Source organism: Prionailurus bengalensis, chromosome B1 (genome assembly GCF_016509475.1).
Source record: "Prionailurus bengalensis isolate Pbe53 chromosome B1, Fcat_Pben_1.1_paternal_pri, whole genome shotgun sequence".
Lineage (NCBI taxonomy): Eukaryota > Metazoa > Chordata > Mammalia > Carnivora > Felidae > Prionailurus > Prionailurus bengalensis.
Window position 1 is genome coordinate 147,902,850 of NC_057344.1, and position 18,997 is coordinate 147,921,846.

Genomic DNA, 18,997 nt, shown 5'->3' on the forward strand with positions numbered 1-18,997 from the left:
AAAGCTAACATTTACAGCTATTGCCATTACATAATTGAAACATAGCAGAACCCAAGGGTTTGCAATTCTCTTTTTAGCAGCGGTATTAGTTTACTAATTCAGTAAGAGTGCTGTATTTAATTGCTGTACCCAGCAGGAAACCTGGAATAATTGGTCTTTTTCTGCGCAGACTTTACTAATGATTGCCACACATCTTTGACTCAGCCCTTCAAAGGAGAGTGGTCATTCTCCAATGTTGGCCAAATGTTGCATTACCAAAGGATTTGCTTCTTGGGGTACCTGGATGGCTCACTCAGTTGAGCGTCTGACTTCAGCTCAGGTCATGATCTCACAGTCTGTGTCTTCGAGCCCCGCATCAGGCTCTGTACTGACAGGTCAGAGCCTGCTTCAGATTCTGTGTTTCCCTCTTTCTCTACCCCTCCACTGCTCATATTCTCTCTCTCTCAAAAAATAAACATTAAAAAAAAAAGGATTTTCTTCTTTGTCAGACATTCTATTAGAGAGGGTCAAACTGGCATCCTAAGTCACCTCTAAGAAATATGGGTTCAGCTACAGCATGAATTTTATTTATGAAAATATTAAAAAGCCAACAATGTTATGATTTCACCAACTTTAACTGTACTCTTTAAAAGAAAAATCAACCTTAAACACAAAGAAATAGTGTCTATTTGCTATTGCAGTTCTTCTAAGAAAGCTAAGTATATTTTAAAAGCACAAATAATTTTGTAGTCTAAAATTTCAACTCTAAAAGCAAAAAGAGAATTGACAAAATGTACTCTCATGCAAATAACTGCCCATTTATTGCCATTTGGAGAAAATAAGTGTGTGTGTTGTATATATTTGTATACACATAATACATACGTTTGACTCCTACCCAACTGGCTAAATTGGAAAAGGTCAGGCTTTGAAAATTGTTCCTAGAAAACGGATTTATCCAGGCAAATTTGTATGTGAGTCTCTACATATTTTATATACCATAAGATTGGATATGAACATAAGACTATTCCACTTCTGTTCAAAGAGGGCTTTCAGTACATATTTTCTTTAGAACATTCTTAGAATTCAAGTACAAAGCTATAGAAAGCAATAGTATTTCTATATATAACACACTGTATAGTTAAAATAATCATACCAGCTCTTTTAAAATCTCATTGCTCTGGGTGACTCCCCCTAATTCTTCCATCATTAATTCTTGGTTGGGTTTTTCAGCACTTTTCCTACAAAGCAAATTTTCCTCATGTGAATTTTGAATTGCAGGTCCTGGGGGTAACTGATGAGATGTACTTATGATCACATTGTTTTTAGCTCTTACGGTATAGGTTTCCTTGGGCTTTGCTCTTTTTTGGCAGAGCTGGAAGTGAAAAGCATCTTGGAATGCACGGTGAAAATTCTCATTGAAGAAACCATAAATGATGGGGTTGACGCTGCTATTGCAAAAGGCCAGCCAATGTGCAAACGGGTAGATGTAGATGTTGATAACCCGCAGTTCATTTGGAGACAGGTCAGCATAGTCTGAGAGCATCATCAGTGTCCACAGAGGCAGCCAGGAGAGAATAAAAAGCAGAGCCACAATCAGGAGCATCTTAATGACCTTCTGTTTCTTCTTGGACACCACATGCCACTGCTCCTGGTTCTGTTTGCCTGTGTGGGGCACTGTCATTTTGAAGAGTGAAATTCCAATCCTTCCATACATGATGACAATGAGGGACAGGGGAGCCAGGTAGATGTTGGCGAACAGCACAGTGGTGTAGATCTTCCTCATTTCCTGATTTGGCCAGTCTTCCCGGCACCAGTAGACTGGACTGGTTTTATTCTGGGAGTTGAGTCTCACTTGGTAATATTTTTCTTCTTGTACATGTAACATTATTGCAGATGGGGACATAATGGCAATGGCCAGGACCCAGATGATCACAATAATGACAGATGCTGTCTTGATAGTGAGCTTTGGCTTAAAAGGATAGACAACACAGCGGAACCTGCAATTAAAGGCAGATAGCAGTGGGACACTGCCTTGTAACTTTTGACCAAGTTGTGAATTGAATTTAATTCTCCCACTCACATTCCCCTCAAAAAGCATAGAAAGTTACCATTAGCAGTAGAGAGGCATGCATTGATGTCTTTTGTAACTGATATAAATTTCAACTCAGACTATGAGAGTGATAGGGGTAACTAGCATATATTGAACATGAATAGTTAGTATTTTGTTTTAGGCTCTTTTTCATTGGTTTGCATTGATGGTCTTTAAGCTTCCCCATTTACTGGCACAATAGGCTTAGAAAACGTAAAAACTCTTGCCCACAACTACACGTGATTTAAAACAGATAGTTTGGCTTCAGAGACCATATTGTTATACTTTCCTTTCATGACCTCTGTGCTCCCCTCCCACATTATCTGTGTGCTTGGCCAACTGAACATTAGCAAGATGACAGAAACGACACAGAGGCACCCAACCAAACCACAGCATCGTGAGAAATGTTTAAGCATTCTTGTTTCAAGTCACTAAAGTGTTTTGGTGGCTTGGTTCACAACTATAAGAGTCTGAGAATTTCCATTATGAGTTCTGATTACTTGCTTTCCAGACGTTCTATGCCCTCTGGTGAGCACGAAAGTTCAATGTCAGTATGTAGAATAATGCTGATTTCATTTTACTGCAATTTTGCTTTTGTGAGTCTTGATGTTATTATTCATGCTCATTATAATCATACCATATACAACTGTGTAATATTTTATATTTTTCAAAGTATTATCACCTACTTAATCTCTGATTTTTGTGATGACTCTATAAAAAGGAAATGTTATGAAAACTATTACTTTCCAGATCAGCAGATAAGAAAACTTAAATTAACATGGAGTTGCTGCTGAGCCACTTAAAAGCTTTATCTAACATATCTTCATATACTAATTAATTTGAACTTTAATTGCTCTATTGTCCTTCATTGCATGGGTAATGTCTGCTATCTTAAACAAGTTGTCTTCTAGTGTTTTTTTTTATTGTTTATTTATATTTATTTGAGAGAGAGAAAGAGCACAAGTGGGGGAGGGGCACAGAGAGAGGGAGACAGAATTAGAAGCAGGCTCCAGGCTGTCAGTACAGAGCCTGATGTGGGGCTCGTGAGATCATGCGAGATCATGATCAGAACTGAAGTCAGACACTTAACCAACTGAACCACCCAGCACCCCCTTTCCTCCCATCTACCTACCTTTAAATTATAGGTAACTTTATAGGCACAATTCTAGGTATTTTGTTCTTTTTTTGCAAACCAACTATTGGGTCTTCAAATATTTTTTCATTCATTCAACAAATATACATACAATATATTCATATATATATATGTGTGTGTGTGTGTGTATATACACACACACACACACATATATATGTATATCAACAAAAAAGAAAATGCTGTCAGAAAATGGCCAAAGAAAATATTGTGCAATTATGCTAAAATCATGCTGGAGTTTAGATTTGGCCAGTAAGTTACTCAGGCTTCTCTGAGTCAGAGAAAGTGAGACTCTAGAGAAACAGAGTCAACAATATGAATATATAGAAAGATATTTAAAGGATTGGCTCATGCAATTTGGGAAGAAGTCCCAAGATCTGCAGCTGGCAAAATGGGGACCAGGAGAGCCCATGGTATAGTCCAGTTCACATCTAAGGGCTTGAGAACAGGATAGCCACCGATATAAGTTCCAAAAAGCTATCAGGCTCACAACACCAGAAGAGCTAATGTTGCAGTTCAAGTCTGAAGACAGAAAAAGACTGATGTCTCATCAATAAAAGTCAGGCATTTAATTGCAGGAAGGTCAGCCTTTTTGCTTCTTTGTTCTATACAGGCCTTCAACTGATTGAATAAGGGCCAACAATAGTAGGGAGGGCAATCTTTTACTCAACCTATTGATTCAAATGTTAATCTCATCAAAAGTACCCTCATAGACACACCCAGAATAATGTCTGACCAAATATCTGGGTACCACATGGAACAGTCAAGGTCACACATAAAATTTATCACTACGACCAGTTAGGAAAAAAAATCTCAGTATTCTATCCCAAGCAATGGAAGATAGTAGACTTGTTCAAGACCGTTAGCACCCAGAACTGATAGGATTTTTTTTAATATGAAATTTATTGTCAAATGGGTTTCTATACAACACCCAGTGCTCATCCCAACAGGTGCCCTCAATACTCATCACCAACCCTCAGTTTGTTCTCAGCTTTTAAAAGTCTCTTATGTTTTGGCTCCCTCTCCAACCTTTTTTTATTCCTTCCCCTCCTCATGTTCTTCTGTTAAGTTTCTCAGGATCCACATAAGAGTGAAAACATATGTTATGTATCTTTCTCTCTATGACTTATTTCACTTAGCATAATACCCTCCAGTTCCATCCACATTGCCACAAATGGCCAGATTTCATTCTTTCTCATTGCCAAATAATATTCCTTTGTGTATATAAACCACAATTTCTTTATCCATTCATCAGTTGATGGACATTTAGGCTCTTTCCATAATTTGGCTATTGTTGAAAGTGCTGCTATAAACATTGGGGTACAAGTGCCCCTATGCATCAGCACTCCTGTATCCCTTGGGTAAATTCCTAGCAAGGCTATTGCTGGGTCATAGGGTAGATCTATTTTTAATATTTTGAGGAAACTCCACACTGTTTTCCAGAGTGGCTGCACCAGTTTGTATTTCCACTAACAAGAGGGTGCAAGAGGGTTCCCGTTTCTCCACATCCTCGCCAACATCTGTAGTCTCCTGATTTGTTCATTTTAGCCACTCTGGCGTGAGGTGATATCTCAGTGTGGTTTTGATTTGTATTTCCCTGATGAGGAGCAACGTTGAGCATCTTTTCATGTGCCTGTTGGCCAATTGGATGTCTTCTTTAGAGAAGTGTCTATTCATGTCTTCTGCCCATTTCTTCACTGGATTATTTGTTTCTTGGGTGTGGAGTTTGGTGAAGAACTTATGGGATTTAAAGAGTGACTAGATAGAAGTTGGAGAGAGAAGGAAAGTTCAAGAACAGATTGGATGTGTGATACTACCATTCACTGATTTGGGAAAATGAGAAAAGGAGCTAACTTTTTGTTTACTTATTTTGTGGGGGACTGGTAGAGAAGACAAGTTCAATTCTGGGTCTATTTTGAAGTGCTTGTTGTTGGATATGCAGGTGAAGTTATCCAGGAGGGATTTTGAATATAAGTATGAAATTTAGGAGAAAGACTTAGTCTGGAGAAATAGGTTTGGGAGATTTTTTAGTTTGGCTTCCTCTAAGAGCTGACCCTGAGAAAGGCATTCAGATGCAGGTAGTTCAGATGGACATGAAGGTGTGATGGTTTGAAAACATGTCCTCCAAATTCAATTCCCTTCTCCATGAATATGAGCTGGTTTTAGTGACTCACTTCTTTTTACACTTATTTATTTTTGAGAAAGAGTGAGACAAAGCGTGAGCAGGGGAGGGGCAGAGAGAGAAGGAGACACAGAATCTGAAGCAGGCTCTAGGCTCTGAGCAAGCCGTCAGCACAGAGCCTGATGTGGGGCTCAAACCCATGAACTGTGAGATCATGACCTGAGCCAAAGTCAGATGCTCAACCGACTGAGCCGCCCAGGCACCCCTAGTGACTTACTTCTAATGAATAGGATGTAGCAGTGACACTACATGACTTTCACTGGCACTTAGGACACACAAGCCTTAGACTACATGTAAGAAGGTCAGCTACCTTGAAGCTGTCATGCTATAGAGCCCATGTGGAGAAAAACCAGTAGGAATAAAGTGCCTGAGAAGACTCAGTTCTGTCTCCTAGCTGTTTAAGTCCTCCCAATCTGGGCACCACCATCAGAGTGGGATTTTATGGAGCTCCCCTCCCTGATGCCAAGTGGAGCAGAGACAAGGTATATTTCCCTAATCAGGGAATCTGCCCACATCACAGATTCATGAGCATCATGAGCCACTAAATAAGTGGCTTGTTTTGGGAGGTGACTTGTTGTATTACAAAAAATAACTGAAACCACAAAGAAATGATATATGGATTGGAAGGCAGATAGCAAAGGGTATGTCACAGGTGACCATATTTTCATCACTTTTTAAAAGACATAAAACATGACAGACACTGCTGAAATTCTCTTGGTAGGTCTACTCAATCCTTTTCCATTTTACTCAGGAATCTTGACGTTGCCATGTATCCCTCCTGTTGGGGCACCTGGATGGCTCAGTTGGTTAAGCATCCAACTTGAGCTCAGGTCATGTTCTCAAGGTTTGTACGTTCAAGCCCTCCATTCTGCTCTCTGCTATTAGTGCAGAACCTGCTTCAAATCCTCTCTCTCTCCCCTCTCCCACTTGTGTGCGTGCACATAGACGCAGTCTTCTCTCTCAAAAATAAACATTTTTAAAAAATGAACAGCAATGTTTATTTCTAAATCTCTAATTAGGAGGCATACTAGAAACCGTGAAAAAGAAATTAAGGGATACTTAATACTAAATGTAATGAAATAAACCTGATAAACTCAAGATTCAAGTAGAAAATACAAAGGATATTACAGTTTTTTAATTCACTGTAAAGATGACATAAATAATTGTAAAATTAAGATATAGTACTACAAATATTCACAACTAAATAATTTAGTAGTAGCACTAGTTAGTAGTAGAAAATAATAGTAGTAACAGGATATGGTAAATTTGGAAATGATTAGCTTCCAAATTTTAATGTAAAAAGATATCTTTGGCATTTGGTGGCTAGCATATATATATATATATATAAATTTTATTCTTCTTACATGTAAACCAAAAAAACTGGATGTATAAGATGGGTTCTTAAAAACAGATTAATGTTGAAAATAGGATCTACTAGTTGTTTTGCTTTTTTTAATGTCAACAATTCTATTGTATTTTTTAAACACTCTCTCATCTACATGTATGTGTTGCTGACTGGTTGGTTCCTTTTTGGTCCTTTTCCTTGGCTGGGGAGACATCTTTCAGATCATTGTTCAGTTTCCTTCTCAAGTATCCCTTAATTGCCACTGCCTTAACACATGCACACATCCTCTCCCATCTAAGTTGTTACAAAAATTTAACTCTTTTTCTTTAGTCTTAACACAACTCTAAATCCTTTCTACTTGTTTTTCTAAAATGAAAATCTAGTCATTATTCCCCTACATAAAAGATGTTAGTAGCAGCTCCCTGCTGTCTTCAGGACAAATGGAAGACAGATCCACAGACATGTGTTTTGTTTTGTTTTACAAAGAAAGAAGCTCAAGCAGGCTCCACACTCAGGGCAGAGCCTGATGCAGGGCTCCATCCCAAGACCCTGGGATCGTAAGCTGACCTGAAATGAGTCAGAGGCTCAACTGACTGAGCACCCAGGTGCCCCAGGTCTATCATAGACTTTCTGTGACCTAATGTGCTATTCCACCCTTCCATGTTCTAGCTGGACTATCTCTCTGTACTTCTCTTGACAAGTATCCTCCTATTTCAATTGCCGTATATATATATCTGTTTTAAGAGATGCTCTTTCCTCGGTTTCTTTCCAAGGTAAATTTCTGACCCCTCAAGATTTAGACAGATATGACCTTTTCTGTGAATGCAACACTCCCTGTCCTGAGAAGTAACTTGATCACTCTCTCCTTTGTACCATTGTTATGTAAGAGAGTAGTATTCATTAATGTGTCTTGTCTACCTCTACCAGAGTGTGGACTTCTTTAGGAGGTACTTTGTCTAATTTGTTTGAGATGGTATACAACCCAGCCCATTACAGGCACACTCAACAATATGTGTAAATGGATTATTAAATTTTACCTTAACATTTGGATGAAATATCAGATTTATTTCACATTTTCACCATTAGAAAATTCAATATTCTAGTGTGAAAAATATATAAACTATGCTGTTTGAACTTCAGGTTTGTGTCCCCCAGAAATTCATACGTTGAATAGGGTTGAAACCCTAACCCTTGGTTGTATGATATCAGGAGCCATGACCTTTAGGAAGTAACTAGGTAGAAGAGATCAAGAGGGTAGGTTCCTCATGATAGGATTAATGACCTTTTATAAGAATAGGAAGAGACTAGGGTTTGTGCTCTCTAAGGAGAAGATAGCCTTCTGCAAACCAAGAAAAGGTCTCTCACTAAACACAGAAGATACTGGCATCCTTACCTTGGACCGTCCAGCCTCCAGAACTGAGGAACAAGTTTTTGTTGCTTCAGCCACAAAGTCTATGGAATCTTGTTAGAGCAGCCCAAACTAAGACACGTATCATCCCTAATTATTTAATTCTAAAATATGAAAATTTCAGTAGTTTTATTACTGAACCTTTAGTAGATAGATATACCTTGCTCTTAAAGGATAGATATTATGGATATAGTTTGGGGCAAATATAACGAAATTTGGTAGATAATAAATTTTTCTCTGGACTCATATGTTGGTGCTGACTTACCTATCCACAGCTATCGCAACTAAAGTAAAGACTGATGCTGCAACTGATATTCCCTGAATGAATCCGCTGATCTTGCACATTGTGCTTCCAAAGGGCCATCCTGAAAGGCAAATTGAAACAGTCTTTGAAAAGATCATAGTTTTTTAAATTTCACAAAAAATATGAACAGAAAAGCATGAAATCGAGACTGATGCAACTATTTCCTAAATGATATCCAGAAAACAATGTTTCCCATTATTTTCATTAATATCTCCAGAGCTGTTTTTAGTGTAGTGCTATTAATGTCAGAACTCCTATGGTAGTTACAACATTCTAGGCACTGTGGTAAGTGTTTTGTACCTATTAATTTATCTAATCCCCCAAATAGACTTTCAAAGGCTTTATTCTCTTCCTCATGATATAGACTAGCTAATAAACACACACATATCACATACCTTGCCACAGCTAGTTAGCAACATACTTAGGATTTCAATCTCACTTGTATGGTTCCAGAGCCTAAACCATTAACTTTATGCAATAATGCCCTTTAAATGAGTAAGACAGGAAGAATATTGGTTTTATAATTTTGAAAATGTACCTCATAAATCATGGGAAATAGGAGTCACATGTAGAATAAATAAAATTAATATTTATTCATATATAATGTAATGAGACAATTTACCTCAGAGGTACTTTGTTATAGAGTGAATGTTTGTGCTCTATCTGCCCTCCCATCAAATTCATATATTCTAGCCTTAAGTTTCAATGTGTTTGGAAGTGGGGCCTCTGGAAAGTAATTATATTTAGATGATGCCACAAAGTGGTGCCCACGTGATGGGATTAGTGCCGTTAGAAGAAGAGGGAGAAAAAAAAAGCTTTCTTCTCTAGGAGCATGCACAGAAGAAAGGCCATGTGAGCACAAAGCAAGAAGGTAGCTGTCTACAAACCAAAAAAAGGACCCTCACCAACAAGCTGACCATGCCAGCACCCTGATCTCAGACGTCTAGCCTCTGGAATAGAAAGAAAATAAATGTCTTTTGCTTAAGCCACCTAGTCTATAGTATTTTGTTATGGTAGCCTGAGCTGACTAAAACGTATTTCAAGAATAAAGAGCACTTTGCATAAACAAAAATAGTCCATTTGAATTACTTTCTAAGTAAACTTCATTTACTGGAATGTTTATAAAAGAAATTAGTAAAATTATTATAACAGGTTAATATAAACACCCCTGCTATTATAAGAAAGTAATCATATTCTTCCACTAGCAAATATTCTCGTTTCCCAAAAGATAAATTTTAAAAACCTGAGAAAAAAATAACATTCATTTTCTCTTAAACAGATCTGTACTTTATTTTTAAAAAATATTTGTACCTAATTTAAAATATTCCCAATAATCTAAATGATCCAAGTCTACCAGAAAAAACCATTTTGGCATCTATCCAGCTCATGTTAAAATAGATGCTTGAATGACTCCCCTGAATAGAAACTAAAAGTGAACACATTTTCCTAGTCCTAAAATATATTTGGCTGTTTACAGTATTAAAAAGGCAAAAAGGAGTGTCAATAGCCTTTGGTCAAAAATAGAACATATGATTTATCTCATCTCCCTCACTAAATTCCATTGAAATGAAAGCACCAGAGAACAAAGAACTCAAATACACAGAAAGAAAATAAAGCTGGGAAAATGACACAACTGGCTGAATTATGAATAAATACAACCAGATGCCACTTGTTCTTCCCCTGCTAGCAGAAGAATGGAGGTTACTCTCTGAGGAAGTAAAAGCAGAGGGGCTCTAGACTCCGAGTCAGCAGGTGCAAGTGTGGTGGGTACCACAGGTACCACAATGACGCACAATGATGAAGTGAAAATACATGCTCTGCATGCGGTCCTGCTGCCCAGAGACCCACTAGGCTCTGGAACAGAGCAGCCAGTCTTACGACTCCCATGGCAATAGGTCAGAGAATTGCCTTCTGGGGAATGTGATCCTTCCAAGAACACTGATGTGCAATTTTTAATTTTTTTTTTAACATTTATTTATTTTTGAGACAGAGAGAGACAGAGCATGAACGGGGGAGGGGCAGAGAGAGAGGGAGACACAGAATTGGAATCAGCCCAGAGCCTGACGCGGGGCTCGAACTCACGGACTGCGACATTGTGATCTGAGCTGAAGTCGGACGCTCAACCGACTGAGCCACCCAGGCGCCCCCTGATGTGCAATTTTTGACAGTTGTGGATTTTCCAGCGAATGGGCCAGATTAATGAGGCTAAGAGTGGGCCTAACCTCAAACCTAAGGCATGCAGAGGTCCAAGGAAGCCGCACCATGTCTCAGTCTGAAACACAAGCAGCTAAGCAGCAATTGACAGATGGGAAGCCTCGAATATAAAAGTGGCTAAAATAGGAAAAAAGAAACTTAAGAAAAAAAAATCAAGTAGATGAAAAATATTAAAAAAAATTACTTCAAACCTTTAGCCAGACTTATAAGAAAAAAGGAAAAAGGCCACAAAATTACAAATGAGAAAGGAGAAACCAACACCACAGAAATACAATTATAATTATTATGAAAAACTATTTGCCAACAATTTTGACAACCTAGAAGAAATGGATAAATTCTCAGAAGCATATAACCTACGAAAACTGAAACAGGAAGAAATAGAAAACTTGAGCAGGTCAATTACCAGCAAGGAAACTGAATCAGTAATCACAAAATTCTCAACAAAAGCCCAGGAACAGATGGCTTCAAGGTGAATTCTACCAAACATCTAAAGAAGTGTTAATACCTATTCTTCTCAAACTATTCCAAAAAATAGAAAAAGAAAAACTTCCAAATTCATTCTATGAGGCCAGCATTACTCTGATACTAAAACCAGATAAAGATACCAAAAAAAGAGCACCACAGGCCAATATCTCTAATGAACATAGATGCAAAAGTCCTCAATGAAATACACCAAACTGAATCCAACAATCATTAAAAAAAATCATTCACAGTGATCAAGTGGGATTTATTCCTGGGTTGCAAGGGTGGTTCGGTATTTGCTAATCAATCAACATAATATAAAATAAAGAATAAGTATCATATGATCATTTCAGTAGACACAGAAAGAGCATTTGACCGCATTCAATATCCATTCATGATAAAAACTCTCAACAAGTAGGTTTAGAGGGAACATACCTCAACATAAAAAGGACATATATGAAAAACCCACAGCTAACTTCATCCTTAATGATGAAAAACTGAGAGCTTTTCCCCAAAGACCAGGAACAGAAAAGGATGTTCCCTCTCACTTTTATTCAACATAGTACTATAAGTCCTACCCATGGCAGGCAGACAAGAAAAATAAAACGCATCCAAATCAGTAAGGAAGAAGTCAAACTTTCACTATGCAGATGACATGATACTCTACACTGAAAATCTGAAAGACTGCCAAAAGGCTGCTAGGACTGATAAAAGATTTGCAGAATACAAAATCGATGTATAGATATCTGTTGCATTTCTATACACTGATAATGAAGCAGCAGAAAGAGAAATTAAGAAAGCAATCCCATTCACAACTGCACCAAAAATAATAAGATACCTAGGAAGAAAACTAACCAAAGAGGTGACATACCTATACTCTGAAAAGTATAAAACACTGATGAAAGAAATAGAAGATAACACAAAGAAAGGGAAAAACATTCCATGCTCATGGACTGGAAGAACAAATATTGTAAAAATGTCTGTACTACCAAAGCAACCTACACATTTAATGTGATCCCTATGAAAATGCCAATAGCATTTTTCACAGAACTAGAACAAACAATCCTAATATATGTATGGAACCACAAAAAGACTGCAAATAGCCAAAGCAAACTTGAAAAAGAAAAGCAAAGCTGGAGATATCACAAATCCAGACTTCAAGTTATATTACAAACCTGTAGTAATCAAAACAGTATTAAACTGGCACAAAAATAGAAACATAGATCACTGAAACAAAATAGAAAACTCAGAAATAAACCCACAATTACATGGTCAACTAATCTTCAACAAAGTAGGAAATAATATCCAATGGAAAAAAAGACAGTCTCTTCAAGAAACCTGGAAAAACTAGACCAGTTTCTTATACCATACACAAAAATAAACTCAAAATGGATTAAAGATCTAAATTTGAGACCTGAAACCACAAAAATCCTAGATGAGAACATAAGCAGTAACTTCTCTGAGATCAGCCATAGCAACTTCTTTCTAGATAGGTCTCCTGAGACAAGGGAAACAGAAACAAAAATAAACTATAGGGACTTCATCAAAATAAAAAGCTACTGCACAGCAAAGGAAACAATCAACAAAACTAAAAGACAACTTACTGAATAGGAAAAGATATTTGCAAATGACATATCCAATTAAGTGTTAGTATTTTAAATATATAAATAACTTCTACAACTCAATACCCAGAACACAACCCCATTAAAAAATGGGCAGATGACATGAACAGACATTTGTCCAAGGAAGACATACAGATGGCCAACAGACACATGAAAAGATGCTGATTAACATCATTCATCATCAGGGAAATGCAAATCAAAAGTACAGTGAAATATCACCTCACATCTGTCAGAATGGCTAAAATCAACAACACAAGAAACAAGTATTGGCGAGGATGTGGAGAAAGAAGAATCTTCTTGCACTGTTGGTGGGAATGCAAACTGTTTTCCAGAGTGCTGGAAAACTGTAAAGAGGTTCCTCAAAAAGCTAAAAATAGAACTACTTTAAGATCCAGCAATCTCACTACTATTTACCCAAAGAATAAAAAAAATACTAATTCAAAGGGATACTTGCACCCCTATGTTCATAGCAGCACTATCTACAATACCCAAGATATGTAGCAGCCCAAGTAGCCATTGATTGATGAATGGAAAAGAAGATGTGTCACACACACACACACACACACACACACACACGTACATGCATGTGCAATGGAATATTATTCAGCTGCAAAAAAGACTGAAATCTTGCTATTTGCAATTACATGGGTGGACCTAGGGATTAAAATGCTAAGTGAAGTAAGCCCATTAGAGAAAGAAATACAATATGATTTCACTCATATGTAGAATTTAAGAAACAAAACAAACTAGCATAGGAAAAAAGATAAACCAAGAAACGGACTCTTAACTATACAGAACAAACTGATGGTTACCAAAGAGGAGGTGGGTGGGAGGATGGGTGAAATAGGTGATTGGGATTAAGGAGTGCATGTACTATCATGAGCACTGGGTGATGTATGGAATTTTTGAATCACCATTTGAATCACCAGTACAGCTGAAACTAATATAACCCTGTTAACTGGAATTAAAATAAAAGCATAAAAATAAACCTCAGAGATATAACACATTTTATTGATGAAATGTACATGATAGTATAGGAAACATGCAGAAAATAAAATAGGTCAAAGAATTTAAAACATGAGAGCAGAAATGTGGAATTCAATATAGTGTCTGGAAGAGAAAACTAAGAAAATCTTTGAAAAAAGAACAATAAGGAACAGAAACAAGAAAGATGAAGAAACAAAAGGCAACCCAGAACCTCTAATATCTGACTAATATGAATTGAAAAAAGTAAAATGGATGAGAATTATGCAAGAAATTCCCCAGGATTAAGGAGCATTCTGTTTCTGATTGAAAGAACCTGGTTTGTGTCCAACACATGAAAAATAAAAAGACCTATGGAAGGCATAATTGCCTGAAATTCAGAACACTGAGGATGAAGACAAGCCCCAAGTTTTCAAAATGCAAATGATGATAAAAGAAGAACATCATTAGATTTTTCAACAGTAATATCAGGTTTCCCAGCAGTAATAATAGACAACTCTGTTAAAATTCTGAGGGGGAAAAAATGTCCAGTCTTAAATACTTCATACAGCTAACCATAATCAGGTATGAGAGAGAGCAGAATAAAGATAACTGCAGACAAACAAGATCTCAAATGTTTTTTCTTTAAAAAAAAATTAACGTTTATTTATTTTTGAGACAGAGCATGAATGGGGGAGGGTCAGAGGGAGTGGGAGACAAAGAATCCGAAGCAGGCTTCAGGCTCTGAGCTGTCAGCACAGCAGACCTTGAGATCATGACCTGAGCCGAAGTCAGATGCTTAACCGACTGAGCCACCCAGGTGCCCCTGGTTTTTCTTTTTTTAATCTTAATGCACACTTTCTCAGGAAACTAACAGAGAAATAAACCAAGAAAGAAGACATGGTTCTGGAAAATAGGGGATTGAACACAAAGAGTAGTAAAGAGAGTCCTTAGGGTCTCAGTGAAGGGACTTCCCAGAGCACTAGCAGCTAAGCTCCATGCCTAAAAAGCAGTATGTCTGAATAGAAACAAAAGGGTAGAGAGCACCAGCAGGGTATCTCCAGAAAAAAAAGATGCAATTCACAAGTTACCTGACATGGCTGAAGGTATTAACAAGAAATTAACCAGGGGAGGTTGAGGTTATATTACTTACAGGTACATACCCCCAACTAAGCAAATCAAAATACAATGCCCCTGGGGTGCCTGGGTGGCTCAGTTGTTTAGGCAACTGACTTCAGCTCAGGTCACTGATCTCACATATCCTGAGTTCAAGCCCCACATCCGGCTCTGTGCTGACAGCTCAGAGCCTGGAGCCTGCTTCAGATTCTGTGTCTCCCCCTCTCTCTACCCCTCCCCTGCTCATGCTCTATGTTTGTCTCTCAATAATAAACGTTACAAAAATAATTTTTTTAATAAAAAAAATACGATGCCCTTATTAAATCTAAGAAAAAAGAAATTGATATCACAGCACTCTTTCATATTGATATCATAGTCCTTTCAATCAAAAATAGCATGTGCTTAATCCTGGGGAATTTTCTTGTATTAACATTCATGCCTCAGCAGAGCTAAGATACAAATAATAGGAACATATATTCTGCATACTGACAACTAAAAATTATAATAATGTTGGGAAAATGAGAGGAGATAAAGAGTGTGAATGTGATTTTGTGTGTCTATATAAATGCATCAGATTGCATGTGTACACAATTCCAGCCAATCCTGTTTTCCCACCTTCACATTCAGCAGTATGTGGCAGTTTCTGTGAATTTATGTTCTTTTGCTCTATGTCATTTCAGTGGAGGCTGCTGGGGGAAATACCTCTTGTGGTAGAAGATTAGAAGAACTACATCACATCTCCCACAGTGTGAAGATAATACCTTTTATAATGGAAATATGTTATTTAGAAACATGAGAATAAATACCAAAAATAAAGGCAAGGTGTTGAATGTGGCTGCCTCCTGCGAATGAGAATCAGGGATAAGGAAGGGTAACATTAAGGAAGAGTTTAGATAATAATTTCTTTATAAATATTTATAGGGGGAGATAGTGAGAACATTTCTTACTGGAAAAGTAAGTTTCTTGAGAGCGATAACAATAATTTAAATCAACTGTTTTGCTCTCTTTTTGCCTAGCCCAGTGTCTTAAAAATGTATATTCCTTGGGGCACCTGGGGTGGCTCAGTCAGTTAAGCATCTGACTTCAGCTCAGGTCATGATCTCACGGTTCGTGAGTTCGAGCCCCACATCAGGCTCTGTGCTGACAACTCAGAGCCTGAAGCCTGCTTCAGATTCTGTGTCTCCCTCTCTCTCTCCTCCCCTGCTTGCACTCTCTCTCTCTCTCCCTCAAAAATAAATAAACATTAAAAAAAATTTTTTTAGGGGCGCCTGGGTGGCGCAGTCGGTTAAGCATCCGACTTCAGCCAGGTCACAATCTCCCAGTCCGGGAGTTCGAGCCCCGCGTCAGGCTCTGGGCTGATGGCTCAGAGCCTGGAGCCTGTTTCTGATTCTGTGTCTCTCTCTCTCTCTGCCCCTCCCCCGTTCATGCTCTGTCTCCCTCTGTCCCAAAAATAAATAAAGGTTGAAAAAAAAATTAAAAAAAAAATTTTTTTTAAATGCACATTCCTTTTTGTTAAAAATATAAATTATTTTTAAAAATAAGTACATAAAAAACACAGAATCTATGCAGTACAGATGCTAGAAGAGGCATTCTTAAACTCTCCCTGCTCCCACTGCAGAGAAAGGAAGGCAACAGATGTCATCTCTAAAGATAAACCTCTTATTCTTCAGTGCACTGATCTTGAATGAAGGGGTAGGACCTATGACAGGGCTCACACTACTCTAAATATTTTTGATATGTTCCTATTGTATCATTTTTTCTTATACATATTTGGAATATGAGTATCTCTCATGAATACCACTCACTCATTAATACAACAAATATTTATTAAGTGTGGGGGATAAGCTTAGGAATCCCCCAGGGTTACACCAATGGGTTAACAAGGCATAAAGAAATACAAAGCCATAAAATGCTCACACGCAAGTTTGGGTACACCAGATTGGCACTCCAAGAATAGGGGGGTGCAAAGACACTCCAAAAATAGGGAGGCACAAAGGTGCCAGGAATAGGGAGGTCCAAAGGCATCCCAAAATAGGGAGGGGGTGCTGAGCCCCCCAAAATAGAGACAACGGCCTGAAATAGAAATGGCGCAAAGTTGCCCAATACATAGGAATAACAAGATTAGATATTCATGGTGAAAGCACCCCAAATTTCGTACTATAGCAGAAAGCTGCTTTCATAGGAGAAGAGGGCCAGGGTAGGTAAATTGGTGAATTGGACTGTGGACTGCTGCACTGCAGGCAAAGCAGCCCAGAGCGGAGATGATTAACAAAAGAAAAGGGGCCTTGTTAACCTGAGGTTATGCCCCATCTGTCTCATCCCCTAGGCTGGCAAAGATAAACAGGCATGACGCCTCCTGTCTGCCATTAACAACTATCTACCCATCTGCCTGGCACCTGGATTTTGTTTTATATTGACCCAAACCCCAAACACTGTATATCTTCAAAATCCCCCTTTCCCCATCATGTCCCCAAGTTAATGTTCCTAGTTTCTTTGTCTCTTTGTACACGACCATCACGTTTGCAAGCCTTCTGATTTGAATAAATATGGGACAAGGACCCTTATTGGGGCTCTTGTCTTTTCCCGGACATTAGCCATCTCTCGTTTTAATCTTGAGTCTGCTCTTTTGCTGGCCAAAGAGAGCTTTCGAGTTGGAGTCTACAACAATTAAGCAGGTACCATGTGCCAAAATTGTTCTGGGAGCAGGAGATCCACTGCCCCTGCACTTCCAGAGTGTATGATGTAGCCCTAGAGAAGTAGCAAGACAGGCCACAAGGACTCCAGGGCAGCACCCTAACTGATGCAGTGTTAAGTTACTCATATTGCGTATGTACATTGCCACTGATTAAACTACCACTTTTTGTGGTACACGGGACTGCTGCTTCCCTCAAAAACTATTGGAAATCTCCCTAGCTAACCACAAGAGGGACCCAGCATCTGTTAGACTGAAGACGTTATATCATTTGAAACCAGACTGTACCAGTTCCTTGAACTCTACAGTGTAGAATATTCCCAATATTTTTACTACATTCTATGTGCCCTGAACTGTATTAAGCAAATTTAAAATCATCAGTAAAAAAACGTTAGATCTCATTCTCTGATTACCTTCAGTGAACTCTATAAAAACGACAGTTTCCACTCTTCATCTCTGTCACTTGCTTTATTTTTATCCATAATTCCTACTGTTCTTTGACTACTTATCCTCTGTTTATTGTCTTTCTCCTCCTTTAGAATGTATGAGGGCAGGTACCTGGAGAAGTTCTTGGAACTCCATAAATATTTGCAAATGAACGGATGACCCTGCCATGGGTACAGGAATGTGGGACAAACATATCATCCTTGTACAGCACACATGTCAACATACCTGCTATGATGTTGTCCAGGAGCGTGATAGGCATACAAAATATGCCAACCAGTAAATCACTTATTGCCAGGTTCAAGATAAAGAGATTAGTGACTGTGTGCATATGCTTGTTCCTCATTACAGTAAAGCAAACCACGGTATTTCCCACCATGCACAGGAAGAAGATGAGAAAGTAGGAAGTGATGAAGACTGCTGCTACTTGAGGCTGGTGAAGATAGTAGTTCACATAGGTAATATTGATATCTGAGTATAGGTGATATTTTGTGCCATTGACACTCCAAATATAATGCCAGTTTTCTGAAGAGTTTGAGTCCCATTTCTCACTCATGATGGACCTGAACAAAAGAGAGCTAGAAAAGAAAAAGCATAATTAGAAACCAATAGAACATAAGTCAGTTCTGTGCCTGAGTTTAAGAGGAATACTTTTAAAACACTATGGAATTTTGATGGTCCTATAATAATCCATGAATGTTGCATGGAAATGAGTTATATAGATCATTCAAATTATTAGGATTTGTACCAAGAGATTTGAAATGTACACTTTGTGTCCTAAGTAACGATTATTATTTTTTATTTCCTCAATAGGTTCTATATTTCACTTTTTCATAACACCTCATACTCATTTGCAAGGTTTCAAGAGAAACTCTGTAAGGGAAACCTTCCAAAATTCCCCTTTTCTCCTGTCTCTAGATATCATAACCTGTCAAAACCTACTTGTTCCTTTAAGGCTAACTTAACAGGTTTTCAGCTTTCCTGGCAATTGAAACAAGATGAGGTGTCTATATCTTCAAAACTCCCA

The 18,997-nt window shown here is 38.1% G+C and overlaps 1 protein-coding gene across 1 annotated transcript in view; it reads right to left on the bottom strand.

Moving 5' to 3' along the window:
• Window positions 1-388: 388 nt before the first annotated feature.
• NPFFR2 (neuropeptide FF receptor 2) overlaps window positions 389-18,997 on the bottom strand; it is a 94,651-nt gene continuing 76,042 nt past the window's right edge. Inside the window, exons 2-4 of the mRNA XM_043572505.1 lie at window positions 18,199-18,548; window positions 8,419-8,518; window positions 389-1,976 (exon numbers count right to left, since the gene is read on the bottom strand). Of these exons, the coding sequence (XP_043428440.1) occupies window positions 1,127-1,976; window positions 8,419-8,518; window positions 18,199-18,526 (1,278 nt within the window). The 5' untranslated portion in view covers window positions 18,527-18,548 and the 3' untranslated portion in view covers window positions 389-1,126. The remainder of the gene's footprint in view (window positions 1,977-8,418; window positions 8,519-18,198; window positions 18,549-18,997) is intronic.